General features: G+C 46.7%; 1 protein-coding gene across 2 annotated transcripts in view; it reads left to right on the plus strand.

Annotated features, from left to right (window-relative positions):
* CSNK1G1 (casein kinase 1 gamma 1) overlaps positions 1-14634 on the plus strand; it is a 99453-nt gene that overhangs the window by 33557 nt on the left and 51262 nt on the right. For both annotated transcript variants that reach the window (XM_058811026.1, XM_058811027.1), the window contains one exon: positions 8846-9261. In XM_058811026.1, coding sequence (XP_058667009.1) covers positions 9084-9261 — 178 coding nt within the window. In that variant the 5' untranslated portion in view covers positions 8846-9083. The remainder of the gene's footprint in view (positions 1-8845; positions 9262-14634) is intronic.

Consider the following 14634-nt stretch of genomic DNA (forward strand, 5'->3'; position numbering starts at 1 on the left):
TTCCTTTGTGAAGAAGAAGAAAGCACTTCATGGTTTGGAGACTACCAAGGCTTTTGGGGTGGGGGAAGTTGTGTTTGGCTGCCAAGCTCACCAGTCCTTCCAGGCTGTCTGAGCCTGTCTGCAATTTATCCCCTGTGCTGCTTTTCCCTGCCAGACAGAGCAGATAAAACAGTCGTAGATGATTGAGGTGCATCTGTGTTAAATTAGGCTGTAAATCTGGAAAAGTGATGTTGCTGCCAGTGATCCAAGGCTGCTCCAGAGCCTGAGCTCCCCTGGTGGTCTTGTCGAGGACTTTGATACCATTAACTGCAAACTACATCCATCAAGCGCCATGGGTGCACCTGAATCCATGTGGATTATTCCTTGGTGATGGATGCACGTGGCTGTCTAGAAGTCATCTTTGCATTTTTCTTCTCTAAATCCATGGTCTGGAAGGAAGGGGATGGTATAGAGACATCTGCACCTCTCTTTTTGCTGTTAAACAACCTGGTATTTTAAGAGGAAAAACAAAGCTACAGGTTTACGATGCCTGGATATCAGAGAACTTCTGCAGGGTCTTTTGTAGAGCTTTTGCTGCTGGCAGGTTTTTCCTCATTTCCTCTGTAGCATCCCCATAAATACATATTTCTGCTGAAACCTGATCTTTTGTGGCCTTTCACAGCCTGTTTTGCCAGCAGAGATGTATCCTGACCACCAGGCTCCTTGGGAAGCTGTTCAAAGATTGGAGTTGATGATCTTGGAAATCTTTTCTGACCTTAGTGATTCTAAACACTGGATGGTAAAGCTGGGGTCCTGATGCACCTGAATCCATGTGCTGTGGATTATTCCTTGGTGATGGATGCACACGGTTGCCCAGAAGTCATCTTTGCCCTTTTCTTCTTCAAATCCATGGCCTGGAAGGAAGGGGATGGTATAGGGACATCTGCACCTCTCTTTCGTTAAACAACCTGGTATTTTAAGAGGAAAAATAAACCTACAGTTTACGATGCCTGGATATCAGAGAACTTCTGCAGGGTCTTTTGTAGAGCTTTTGCTGCTGGCAGTTTTTTCATCATTTCCTCTGTAGCATCCCCATAAATACATATTTCTGCTGAAACCTGATCTTTTGTGGCCTTTCACAGCCTGTTTTGCCAGCAGAGATGTATCCTGACCACCAGGCTCCTTGGGAAGCTGTTCAAAGATTGGAGTTGATGATCTTGGAAATCTTTTCTGACCTTAGTGATTCTAAACACTGGATGGTAAAGCTGGGTCAGCTGCTATATTCTTAGGTGGTAGATCCCAAAAGTGCTGTGGGCGTGAGAGTCCCCTCCAGGCAGGGACAGCCCAAAATGTGTAGAGCTCAGGTTTCATGAGGGGATTTTTCTTTTTATTCCAGCATTCAGCGGCTTCTTTAGCTGTCCCAGCATAATCTCCCTGTTCACAGACAGCACTAACCCTCATTTTCAGACAGATTATGGTCTCTAGCCCTTTTTACATCTGTAGGAATGTGCATCCCTGGCTGCTGGGACTCAGTTCGGGGAGAGAAGTCGATGAATTGATCTCACAGCACACAATCCATTCCCTGGAAAATGCTCTCTGCTTTGTTTGGACTCTGCTTTGCTTTGACTCTGCTCATGTGGAAGAACTAAATTTCCAACTAAATTAGTTTTTCCCTTGGAAACATTCCTGGCTTTCGTGCTGAGCTTCTGTAGAGGGGATTGGGAGCAAAGTTCAGGAGTGAACTTAGGGAATGGGTGCTTGGATCACTCTCAGTGAAACAATCAACTGGGATAACTTGGAAAAGTAACTTGCCAATGTATTTAGTTGGGGATTATACAATTAATGTGTTTTAGCATGTTCACAAGGCCTTCAAGGAAAAAAAAAGAGCTCTTGGAAGTTCACTTCACTTGGCTGGAAAAAGGCACGAGTTCGTTTGGGTTCACCCCTGTTTGTACAAACTGTAGTTGGAGGATGCAAACTTGACAGTCCTGGGCATTCATGAGTAATGAATGAGTGTAGTGATCCACAGCTGTCCATCCCTGTCCCTTCACAGCAATATAGACTTAAATATTGTTTGTGTGCCTCCTTATTTTCCTTCTGTGAAGCACTGAGCAAAACTAACTGCACAAGCTGAAGATTAAATTGTTGGGTCAAATGATTCAACAGAAGCAATTCATAATGTTTAAAAGGCATGTGCAGCTTCCAAAGCTGGGCAGAATCTCCCAAGTGAGGGGCATCTGATGTGCACCTGCTTGCTGTAGCTGGCAGCCAGCTTTGTCACTGCTGTTCCCAGCTCTAAATTGCAGCAGAGAATTTTGACCTACTTTTTCAGTTTTTCTGTTGTTTTGCACAACATTGAGGACACTGAAACCAGGTCAGTGTAGTGCTGGTTGGGGAAGCACAGATAAATGCTGATCTCTGTGGAGAGGTGCTGCTGGGGTACAGCAGGGGAGCTGGAATCCATCCACTGGAAGATCCTTGAAGTAACCAGGGAGACAAAAAGGCAAAAAAAAAAAAAACCAAAAAAAGATATTTCGCATGTCTGAGTGGGGAATGTATTTGACTTCCATCTTCCCTTCCTTGGCTTGGGTAATAGCCAAGCCCAGAGCAGAGCCCTCTTCCAGGTGACACCAGGAGTGTGGATCTGCTGGAGGGCAGGAGGGCTCTGCAGAGGGATCTGGACAGGCTGGACCCATGGGACAGGCCAGGGGTGTGAGGGTCAATAGGGACAAATCCAGGTACAGCACTTCAGTGACAGCAGCCCTGTGGAACACTCCAGGTGTGGAGTTGGTGCCTGGTGAAAAAGGACCTGTAATGGTCAATATGAGCCCAGGTGTGCCCAAAAAACCAGCAGTGTTCAGGCTTGTGCCAGCAATAGTGTGACCAGCAGGAGCAGGTAAGGATTGACCACCTGTGCTGGGCACTGCTGAGGCCACACCTGGAATCCTGGGCTCAGTTTTGGACCTCTCACAGCCAGAAAGGCACTGAGGGGCTGAGGGGTGTCCAGGGAAGGGTTGGGAGCACCAGGAGCAGCTGAGGGAGCTGGAGGGGCTCAGCCTGAAGGAAAGGAGGCTCAGAGGGACCTTCTGGCTCTGCACAACTCCCTGACAGGAGGGGGCAGCTGAGGGGGCCTCAGGCTCTGCTCCAAGGGAACAAACAACAGGACAAGAGGAAACAACCTCAAGCTGTGCCAGGTGAGGGTTGGTTTGGGTATTGGGGAAAAGTTCTTCATAGAAAACTTTGTTAAAGGTTGGAACAGGCTGCCCAGGGCAGTGGTGGAGTCACCACACCTGGAAGTGTTCAGAATGTGTGGATGTGGCACTTGGAGACATGGTTAAGTGGTGGCCTGGGCAGTGCTGGGTTAATGATTGGATTGATGAGCTTAGAAAGCTTTTCCAACCTTATGGATTCTGTGATTCTAACGTAAGATATTTGTTAATAATAATCTGTTCATTTGTCTCCTCAGGAGCAGGGCAAATCTCAAAACTCTTATTAGAACAGTGACTTTGTCAGGAGTAATAACAGGAAGGCTGCAGAAGAAGAAAATTTTGTTGTGGCCAGTTGGAAGGACAGAAGCAGGATAAGAAATGCAACATAAAAGCAGTGGGATGAAAAGGCTTTAAGGGATGTGAAGCCTGTGGAGGTGTGTGACCATGCAGAAGAGAGCAGAGCTGGGAATGAAGGCTTTCCTAATTGCACTTGAATAAAGGCAGAGCACTGACACCTTGGAAGCTGTTAAGGCACACAGTGAGGCAGAGCACACAAAGCCAGCTTGATCCTCTAAACTTAGGGGTGTAAGCATAAAATGAGTTGGTAGATGCTAAAAACATGAGCAACACGTCGTGTGTGTCCTGGTTTCAACATTTCTCCTTACCTGCAGCTTGGCTGCTCTCCCTTTTCCAGAGGGTGAGTGCTTTGTCCCAGTCTGTGGCAAAGTTTTCTGCTGCTGAAGGCTCTACTTTTTCCACAGTGTGAGGGTGGAAGCTGGTGAGCTCATATCTGTGTGTTTATAACGTGTCAGTTGAGAGCCCTGGAGGATTTTCTAGTCTTTGAAGTCATGTGGGAAGTAGCAGATCTTGTCTGGAAAGTGCTCTCCACATCAGGAGACTTACCAGACGTATTCACACAGGCACGTGGGGTGGATGTTGGAAAAGCCAGTGGGAAGGCATGTGCCTTGTCCTAAAGCAATGATCTTGGAGCTGCTTTGAGGAATTGTGGTCCTGTGTCTGTGGAGAGCAGGGTGAGTTCACCCATCCCAGCAGAAAATGGAGCTTTCTTGGACATTTCTTCTTAAAAGATTAAAAAAGGAATTATGGGGCTGAATTGCTGCTTTTCAGGGTGTTGCTCCAACCACCTGGCATTTTCAGTTTTATTTCTGGCATGTAGTGACTCCTTCAGGGATCAAAACCACACACAGACCTGGACCAGGCCTGCTTGCTTCAATTTGAAGAAGGGGATGTTGATTGACTATTTCAGTTTGGGCAGATTTCTGAAATTGTGCCACAAACCAAGACTTTAAGAAAACTTGTTCCTGTCATGGAATGGTCTCCAGAGTAACTCAAGGAGGTCAAAGAAGTTTTGAGTTCAAGGGAAGTGAGCTTTTCCTTTGGGAAACAAGGGAAAGGAGGAACAAGAATGGCTTTGGCTTCATTGCACCAGCCTCTCATTTGTGATGTCCTTTCCTGCATCTGAAGGGCTCCCCTGAAAGATGGTGTGGCTGTGAGCAGAGTCTCTGTGCCATTCATTAAACACTCCTTTATGCTGCATTGTGGATATCAACACAAACAGCAGCTCCCTCCAGACCTGCCTGGAATTGTTCCTGTCCAGGACCAGGCTTGGAGCACCTGGGATAGTGGAAGGGGGTGAAACAAAATGGCTTTAAGGTCCCTTCCATCCCAAACCATTCCATGATTTAACACCACCTGCAAGCTGGTTTCTAGCTGTAGTGCTGTGGGTTTATCAGTGGAGGACAGGTTGTGACATAGATTTGGGTCTAAATGTTTAGAAGTGTGTAGGATACAGTGCTGTTGTTTTTTACTTAGCTAACTGTGCTGCAAATAATTTCCTGTCACACCTGTTTCTTTCATTAAATAACTGTTCCCGTGTCTCCAACTGTATTGTAGTGAAATCAATCCTGGAATTGGGCTGATTCACCATTAGGCAAATATCTTCATGCAGCTCTGTTCAAATGGAAGTAACTTTGAGGAGCAATCTTGCTGAGTGGGTGGAAAGGTAGGAAGGAATCATTATTAAAAAGTTTCAGTCATGACAGGAAGTCATCCTGGTGTTCTGAGCAGCCTTTAAATATTAATGTGACTGACAGTCTGGTCTTCATTCTGCTGCTGCTTCCCCTCCAAAGCCAGCAGAGTTCTCTGCTGGTCCTCAAGGGCCATATTTGATGCCATATTTATTACTTACACTTTTAGTAGGTGGTAATGATGGTGTAAGATCTTTGTGTGAGCTTCTCAGAGGTGTGGTTCCCTCACCTATTGCTGCTCTGAATTCCTGTTTGCAGGAGGTTTTCAGCTGAGAGAATGGTTGGTGTTTGCAGCCTGCCAGGCTGACCTTTCCATCCTTCTCCCCAGGGAGAGCTGATCCAGATGGGGAGCGGGGGAAGAAGCTCGTAACTGTTAACATCTTCCTTTGTGAGCCACAAGATGTGTGGTGGGACTTGTGCTTGATTTGCCTGAGGATAATGGGCTTGCTTGTCCCATCTGAGGTGTGCTGAGCAAGGTATGAACTCAGCAGGGTTTGTGCTCTTGCTGGAGATTTTTTTCTGTTTCCATTTCTGAGGTTGTAGGTAGTTCTCTGTCATAAATTATTCAGTCTTGAGTGAAATAATGACTTTGGTCTCCAGGGAGAAAAAATTCTTCTCTGGCTTTGGCAAGTTCTGCTGTGATTTCCAAAGTGTTACTGGGTTTTTACTCATAGAATTCCTGTGTCCTGCTCATCTTCCTTAGTGATCCAACCCTAGGAACACTCCAGCACAATGGAATCATTTAGGTGAGGAAAGCCCTGTGAGATCACAGAATCCAGCCACTCTCCCAGGTCCCCAAGTGCCAGACCCGTATCTTGTATCACATGGAGGATAATAGCTTTAACTACACATAAAACATTTGGCTGGAATGTTCTGTGTCTACTTCTCTTGCCATAGCAGAGATACACCAGATAGGCCTAAACTCCCCATGCTTCAGATTTGTTTTTCCAAAATTTTATCAGAAAGACCTGATAAAATGTGAATGTGAGTAAATCCACCTGCTACTCGAAGTCATTCTCACATTTGGTGTGAGTTGAGCAGTAAAGCTCTGTAGTTTTACTGATGGTTCTTTTTCATGTTGTTTGTTTTGAAGGCAGTCTCTCCTCCCAGGACAGCCTGGGGTGGAGTCCAGTCAAAGTTATTTTCTGATATCTGATAGAGCCTCATCAGTGCTGCTGCTGCCTGGTTTCACAGGGCAAACACAGCTCTGCTGTGTGTGTGCCAAGCTGAGAGTATGTGGGGATGTCTGTGATGAAAAACCAGCTCAGCCAGTTCACTGGTAACGGAGGCTTCCTGCTTATCCATATTCAACTCTGAGTATTAAATCTGGGATTAATTTGAGGGACAACTAAAGCTTGGTAATGCTAAATAATTTCTTGTACATGAACATCTCCAGCTCTTTTGTCTAGGCCAGAGGTACAAGTGGTGTTTCACACATTGCTTGGGAGCTTGTCACTTTGGTTTATGGCTACACTGGTGGTGTGGCTGTGACCTGGAGGTTCTCAGGTGACCTGGTGATTGTCAGACCTCCTGGATGTGCTGCAGACATGCTGTGTGACATTTTTCTGCAGGGATCCACAGCTGTCCCAAGTGACAAGGAGAATTCCAGTACCTAAAGGGGACAGGCATACAGGAAGGCCGAGGAGAGACTTGTTGCAAGAGCAAGAAGTGACAGGACAAGGGGGCTTTAAGCTGAAAGGATGTGTTTAGATTGGATATTAGGGAGAAATTCTTCCCTGTGAGGATGGGGACGCCCTGGCACAGGGTGCCCAGAGCAGCTGTGGCTGCCCCATCCCTGGAAGAATCCAAAGCCAGGTTGGACAGGGCTTGGAGCAACCTGGGACAGTGGAAGGTGTCCCTGCCCATGGCAGAGGATGGAATTAAATGAGATGGTCTTTAAAAGTCTCTTCCAACCAAAACATTCTGTGATTCTATAAGTACTCAAGAACTGGAATTCCCAGCTGGTAGTTCCCTGCATTTTGTGCATCCAGCATGAGTGACCCCCCCCACCTTCTATCCAGGTGCCTTAGGTCAAACAAAAAGTCTCCAGAAACAGAAGTGTTCCACAGCTGGAGGCCAGGGAAAGCAGAATTCAGAGGGGCTTCTGTTCTGTGTGGATGGGTAATCATCCCCGTCTTTTATTTTTTAATAACTGGGAGTAAGTAGCTTAGCTTCATCCTGTGGTGGACCAGAGGATCATCATTGAATGGGTTAATGGTTGGACTCGGTCATCTTGGAGGTCTTTTCCAACCTTAATGATTTCATGGCAAAATGAACAGGAGGAACTCTTGCTAAGCCCTCTACAGAGGTATTGCTGCAGGAGAAGTGAGCCAGCTGCCTGAGTGGAGTAACTTCTGAGCCCTTGTCTGTTTTTTGTGTCCTTCCATGGGACTCTTGGTTGGGTGGTGTCATTGAGCACTTGTGTGATTGCTTTGGAGGTGTTGGAAGTAGGACAGAAATTTTACTTGTTGATAAAATTATACAGGAACTGTTCTATTCACATCTGGAAAATCTGAATGCAGCAGTGTTCCTGTACCTTTGTATCCTGGGATATGAGGGGTAGTTGCAGGTGTGTTTATTCTAATCCTTGCTTGAGAACTGCACCCCAAGAGTGCCCGATACCATCTCCTGATGCAGCACCTGTGCAGACCAGACACCCCTGCAACCTTTCCCTTTATTGTGCAGATTTCTTGGGAAGTGAGGGGAAACTCGACCACCAGGCTGGTACCTCTGGACTGTCCTTGTGGGGCAGGACCTCCTGGGTCCTTGCAGCTCCCATCAGTCTCCTCTGGTCTCGTTCCTGAGCACAGAAGAACCATTTGGCCTGCAAGGGTTGAGAGGCATCTATGTTTTGTCCCCTTTAGACTGAATTATCAGCTTTAAAAAAAATAATTAATCATGCTTTGGCTCTTCATTTTGGTCATCTCTGTAGGTCAGCAGTTTGAATTAGCAAATATATCTGAGGTCAGTTTGGACTTCAGTGATTCTCATGGGTCCCTTTCAACTTAGGTTATTCAAGATAATCTAGATCAACTTGAAAAGAGGTAAAAGGAAGGAGATTTTATTTAAATTATACAAATTTTTCTTCTTCTCTTGGCACTTTCTATTGGCTCCTTTGTATTTTTCCTTTGTATTGGCTTTTCTGTAGTACTTGATAAACGTATGAAGTGAGGAAAAACCAAACTTACTCTTCACAGGGGCTTTAAAGGTGGGATGTGTTTTCGTCACAGTGTCCACCTGACGTGCTGGTGTGGTTGGAATGGCTCTGGTTACTGCATGTGGTGTCTGTCCTGATAACTCCAGTGGAATCATGGAATTACAGACTGGTTTGCTCAGCTGGATCCACCCACAGCCACGGGCAGGGACACTTTCCACTGCTCCAAACCCCATCCAGCCTGGCCTGAGACACTTCCAAGAATGGGACAAATAGCAGCAGTGGATGGACAGCACTTATATTTCTTCACGGCATCAGGGCTTTTTAAGAAAATTATAAAGTTTCCATATAGCTGTTAAATTCCTCGAGGCCAGGAAAGCTCTGGACATTGTTCCTTTCTCACCTGGTATTTTAAAATAATGATTTTTATTTCATGCATTTCTTCTTTTCCCCAGGTAAGAAACCAAAAGCAACCTGCCTTTATTGAATTCTCAAGAACACAGCCGACCCTTTGGTACATTATCAAGATGCATTAGGAAACTGGATCTGGTGCCAAAAGAACTCCATGAGTTTCCATGACTCTCTTGAACTCCAGCGCGGATACTTTTGGATATAAATTTCTGTTCTAAGGAGGAGAGTGTGTACTCCAACTCCTTTCTGCCAGCTTGCTGGCAGAGGTATTTCACTAAGATCATGGACCATCCCAGTAGGGATAAGGATGAAAGGCAGCGGACGACGAAGGGAATGCCGGGCAGGAGCGGGCACGGATCGCGGCCGAGCTCATCGGCGTCCTCCGGCGTGCTCATGGTGGGACCCAACTTCAGAGTGGGCAAGAAGATTGGCTGTGGGAACTTTGGAGAACTCAGACTAGGTAAGAAGCAAGCGTTTCAGTGGCCTGCATTGTGCAAATTAGCATTTCACCACTGGAATATGAATACATAGAAACCTACCCTGGCTCGAGAAATGCATGCGCTGTCTTGTTTCCCAAGTGTTGAGCTGTCTTATCCGAAGCTTCTGACTCAGAAGATGTAACTCTTAGAATGATTTTGATTTGCATAAAGTCAAAGGGAATACACTGGAGAGGCCAAAGATGCAAATTTTGAACAATCCCAACAAATGACGACTGTTCACAGCGCTGAATGTCTTCCCTAAGGTGAAAAAAAATCTCAGCTGTGAATTGCTGATTCTTGCTCTCAATTTTTTGTTTGTAAGCTAGAACACCCATTTAAAGGGATGGGTAAGACTCTTTCCCAGCACTCAGACTCAATTCCATGTCCTCCTGTAGCCTCACTGCCCTAATTCCAGCCCCATCACTCTGTGCCTGCTCTGTCTGTGTGTTGGGCTTGCTGGAGAGGAGCAGGATGTGCAGAGTGGCCATCTGGCTCCCTCAGCCAGCCCCACATTTGTTCATGGTCTGTTGGTTTCCTGACCATGTCTTGCAGCTGGTTGCCCAAAGCAGATGGTCCCACTGCTGCATTGTTTGTTTAGGGCTACTTAAGAGACCAATGCAGAGCAGGGCACTGGGCCCTTAAGTCCTCCTAAAAAAACAATGGTTGTGTTTTAAATGAGATGGGGGAAGCAGCTGGTGTTGCTTCACATAACTCATGGGTCGTAACACTACTGATAGTGTCTTTGTAGATTCCTGCTCAAAATCTATCATCCTAAATGAATCTGTGTGATTTCCCTCTCTGAGGTTGGGTTATTGCACAAACACATGGTTTGAAGATCAATCAGCTCACCTCTGGTGTGTCTCAGTAAATGCGTATTTTGGTTTCAGCATTGCATCAGAGAAGTTTTATTGATTCATCCAAGCAGAGATAACACTCCTAAGGTGGAGAGAAACCAAGGGCAAGGGTAGAAACTCCCACCTTCCTGCACATGAGTATAACTGGCAGCTCAGATAAATTTGGATCCTTACAGTGACATAACATGAATTGCTCTGTTGGATTCTCAAAGCCTCCCCTAGCAAACGTCACAAACTCAGGATCCCCAGGGAGATGTTGAACTGCTTTGTAATCCAAGCTCTGCTCTGAGGTTTAGCACCTGTAGTGGATCCCTCTGGTTATATGGCTCTTGAGTTTATTCAGCTGGTGGCTAAATCACAGAATCACAGCCTGGTTTGGGTTGAGAGGCACCTAAAGCCCATCCCATTCCACCTCTGCCATGGGCAGGGACATCTCCCACTAGCCCAGCTTGCTCCCAGCCCTGTCCAGCCTGGCCTGGAACACTTCCAGGGATGCAGGGGCAGCCACAGCTGCTCTGGGCACCCTGTGCCAGGGCCTGCCCACCCTCACAGCCAGGAATTCCTTCCCAATATCCCATCCATCCCTGCCCTCTGGCAGTGGGAAGACATTGCCCCTGCCTGTCTTGTCCTTCCATCCCTTGTCCCCGGTCCCTCTCCAGCTCTTCTGGAACCCCTTTAGACACTGGAGGGGACCCCATAATCTCCCTGGAGCCTTCTCTGGTCCAGGTGAGCACCCCCAGCTCTCGAGCCTGGCTCCAGAGCAGAGGGGCTGCACCCTCAGAGCATCTCCACGGCCTCCTCTGGGCTCTCCAGCAGCTCCAGGTCCTGCTGCTGTTGGACCCTGGGCTGGGGCAGCTCTGCAGGTGGGGGTCTCACCTGAGGGGGGCAAAGGGACAGAATCCCCCCCTGCCCTGCTGCCCACACTGCAGGGAGGCAGCTCCTGTTTCCAGGATTCTTTTTCACATTTCTTAAAATTTTAGTGATACTGATTTTGTGACTCATGTAAAGTTTCATGGCATGGGCTTTACAGAAGAGATTTCACTTCTGAAAAAGTGAGTCTACAGAGAAATTCAATTTTAAATTGCAACACCTGTTAATTGAGTGTTTCTTTTTTTTTAATGATACATGTATTGTCAATTCTAGTTTACTAAAATTTAGGCAATGAGCCACACACACTGATAACAGCAATTTGTTGCAAGGTTCTTACAGAAGCTGTATTACTCTTTTTTTTAATTTCTCTTGCTTTTTGCCAGTCACTATCACTTTAAGAGTTCCTGTTTGCTCAAATAGCAGCTATTTCTCTAGCACAGCCCACGGTAATTATCACTGGGGGGAAGGAGAAGCAGCAGCTGAAATCCGAGCACACACAAGTCTCTGGTAACAGTTTTGTCCTGTGAAGATGAATGATGTTTTTTTGCCTATTTTTTACATGGTTTCAGAGCACCAATATCACAGGCAGAACAAAGTCATGCACTGAGAAGCAAAGGGAAAATAGGCTTTTCCAATTCCCTGAAGAATTTCTCTTTTTTGAGGTGTTGTGTTTCAGCTGAGGCTGCTCTTGTTTGATTCTTCAGGGAGGACATGGCACTTACCTAATGAAGCTGTTTGCTGTATGTACCCAGCTCACTACTCAGGGCTGATCTTTCTTCCTGAAAATACAGATCACCCAAGGACATGACTTTTTTGGAGCATGTGGGAGCAGCACAGTTGGATTCCAGCCCTCAAAGGGCTGAGATGGGGAGCTGAACACAAAACTTAGCATTTGATAGGACAGGGGAAACGGCCACAAGTTGTACCAGGGGAGGGTAAGGCTGGATATTAGGAAAAAATTCCTCCCTGAAAGGGTGGATGAGCATTGGAGCAAGCTCCTCAGGGAAGAGCTGAAGTCACCAGCCCTGGAAGTGTCCAGAAAAGGAGGAGATGTGGTTTAGTGGGAATGGTGGGACTTGTTCGAATACTGGCCTTGATGATCTTGGACGTCTTTTACAAAATTAGTTGTGTGATCTGAAACAGGGGCTGCACCTTCACTCAGCACAGATCTGCAGCACAGTCAGGGGATGTCACTGTGCTCCTAAAGCCTTTCAAGCTGAGGCAATGCTTTTGATGGAGCAGCAAGTCCATGGCTCAGTTCTGGTCGTCCCACTGACAATTCTGTCATATTCCAAAGGAGAAGGGATGCATTATGTCACCAGCATTCACGTGGGAAACTTCCCCAGGAGGATTTCTCCAGGCCTTGGCAGTGAGATGTGAATGTATGGATGGATTGGAGAGAGCAGAGAAGCCCAAGAAGATCCATCTCCAAAATGATGCATCTGCACAGGGACAGACCATTGGGCACTTGGGACATGCCTGATTTGCTGTCCCTTCTACAGCTCCTGGTGTAGGAGCTTCCCAGGACCTGCTCCTGCCCTGCCCTCCACATCTAACATTATTCCAGTCAAATCATGAAATACTGGTTATTTCCCAAATTTGGTTATTTTGGAATTATAGCCCCAGTATCAGATGCTATTACCATGTTTAAGTATTTATTTTACTGGTTGGCTTGTTTTGAAGCAGAGTTCCTGGCTTCAAACTGCAACCTGGGAGGCAGCTGAGTGATTCTCACTTTTGGGAGCTCCTTCCCAGTTCCAGTAGAACTGCTCTGACCTGGCAACCTACAAAGAAGCAGCTTTTCTGCTGGTTTGGGGCCTGCTGCTCTTCTAACAATTTTTCCAGTTTCAAGCAGGGTGAAAAACTGTGTGAACTGCCATTTTTAAATGGTACCTGAAATAATTTTTAAATTATACACTGTTTTGAAAATGCCAGATAATGTTTCAATCAGAGCAAAAAGATCAATCCAGCAAAATGAAGCTGGAGCTGCCAGTGGGGTTTATTTGCTGGTAGCTAATGCAGAGCAGAGCAGATAATCCAAGTGTATTTAGATTTCCTTCCCTTAATGTCCTCACATCTTCTGCCCCCAGCTGCTGGCTGCAGCCCTGGTCTGTCTCAGGGGCTGGAGGGGTTTATCTGCCACCTGCTTTTCCATGGATTTGGCCTGTGAGCTCCTTCAGTGCTTCCTGCTGTCAGTGGGTTCCTGATGAAACTGCAAAATCTCCTTTCTACCCTTAGTTCCAGTCTGGGCATAATATTATGTCTTTTTCTAAAACATGGAAAGAAATACATGGAAACCCCCTCCTTGTGTGTCAGGGGTTAGTGCTGGAGCTCAGCTTTCAGCTCTGCTGGCAGAAAACACCCTCTGAAGGTATCTAAGCTCACATTTAAATCCCTCTCCTGTGCATCACCAGGTTGGAGCTATGATGTCTTCTATTACTGAGGGATGTCAGAAAAATCTGCTTGGTGCAGACTGGGCCTGGGAACACCCAGTCACAGATTTAGAGCCCAGAAATACCCTGAGTGATACAGCAGGGAATGCACCAAAAGAAGTTAAATGCAGAAAACATGAAGCTGTTATAAAGTAAACTGAATTTCCTCGGATATTTCAGGATTTAAAGATGACTGTGTGTCTTTTCCCATGTTCATAATGTGTTTAATTTCATTGAGTCTCCCTGTGCTGTTGTGTCCTGTGCTGAGGAGGACATGGAAGGTTTTTTAATGCTGCCATGTGGATATGGAAGAGCTGCTGCAGCTCCTGCCTGCTCTGAATGATGTCACTCCATGTCCTGGGCTATCTCAAGAGCTGGGCTCTCCCAGCATCAATATCCATTACAGGAATTAGAAAATAAATGAGTAAGAGAGCTGAGCAAAGCTGATGCTACAAATAAGCCCTGGTAACTGATAACTCCTGAATTTGGAGTTGCTCAGTAAAAGCATGACTTGTGCTGTGACACGGATGACAGAGATCAACACTTCCCTAAATAAATCCACAGGGAGCTTCTGTGGTGGGGCTCCCTCCCTCCAGGGGGACAGTGGGACTGGGGCAGAGGGGCTCCAGGGACTGCCCAAGCATTTTCCCTGTGGTATCTCTTCCAGGAGAGTTTGCTGTGAGGCATGATCCAGGTGCAGGGGAGTGACTGCTGCAATTCCCTGCCAGGGGAAGCAGAGGACATTGAGGGATAGGATAAGTGGCAGTGTCAGAGCACAGGAGAGATGCTCTGTGACACAGAGCTGTGCATCACTGCCTCACATCACTGAGGAGGCCCAGGGCTGCCTGCAGACACCAGACAGGCTCCTGGAGGACAATTCCCCTCCAGCTGTAGCACGCATGGGTGCCAGCTCTGCTTCAGTGCACCTGGGTTGAGCTCAGCTTGTTGTGCTCATCTCACACTCCTGCCCTTCCTGCTTCCCAGTGCAACTCCCTGCACATCCCAGGATGGAATTGTTCAGTGTCCAGCAGATCCAAGGCATTTCCAAAAGCAATGACGCTCTGACTCTTCAGTTTTTGTTCCCAGACTTTTTTGGTGTCATGGATAAAGAAGCCTAGTGTGTCTGGGATACCTCATGGAGCAAAAGTGCTGCCATAAAATACAATTATCTTGTGCTGAGGGGAAGGTGTTATTCACC

The sequence above is a fragment of the Ammospiza caudacuta genome, chromosome 10 (assembly GCF_027887145.1).
Source record: "Ammospiza caudacuta isolate bAmmCau1 chromosome 10, bAmmCau1.pri, whole genome shotgun sequence".
Taxonomy (NCBI): Eukaryota; Metazoa; Chordata; class Aves; order Passeriformes; family Passerellidae; genus Ammospiza; species Ammospiza caudacuta.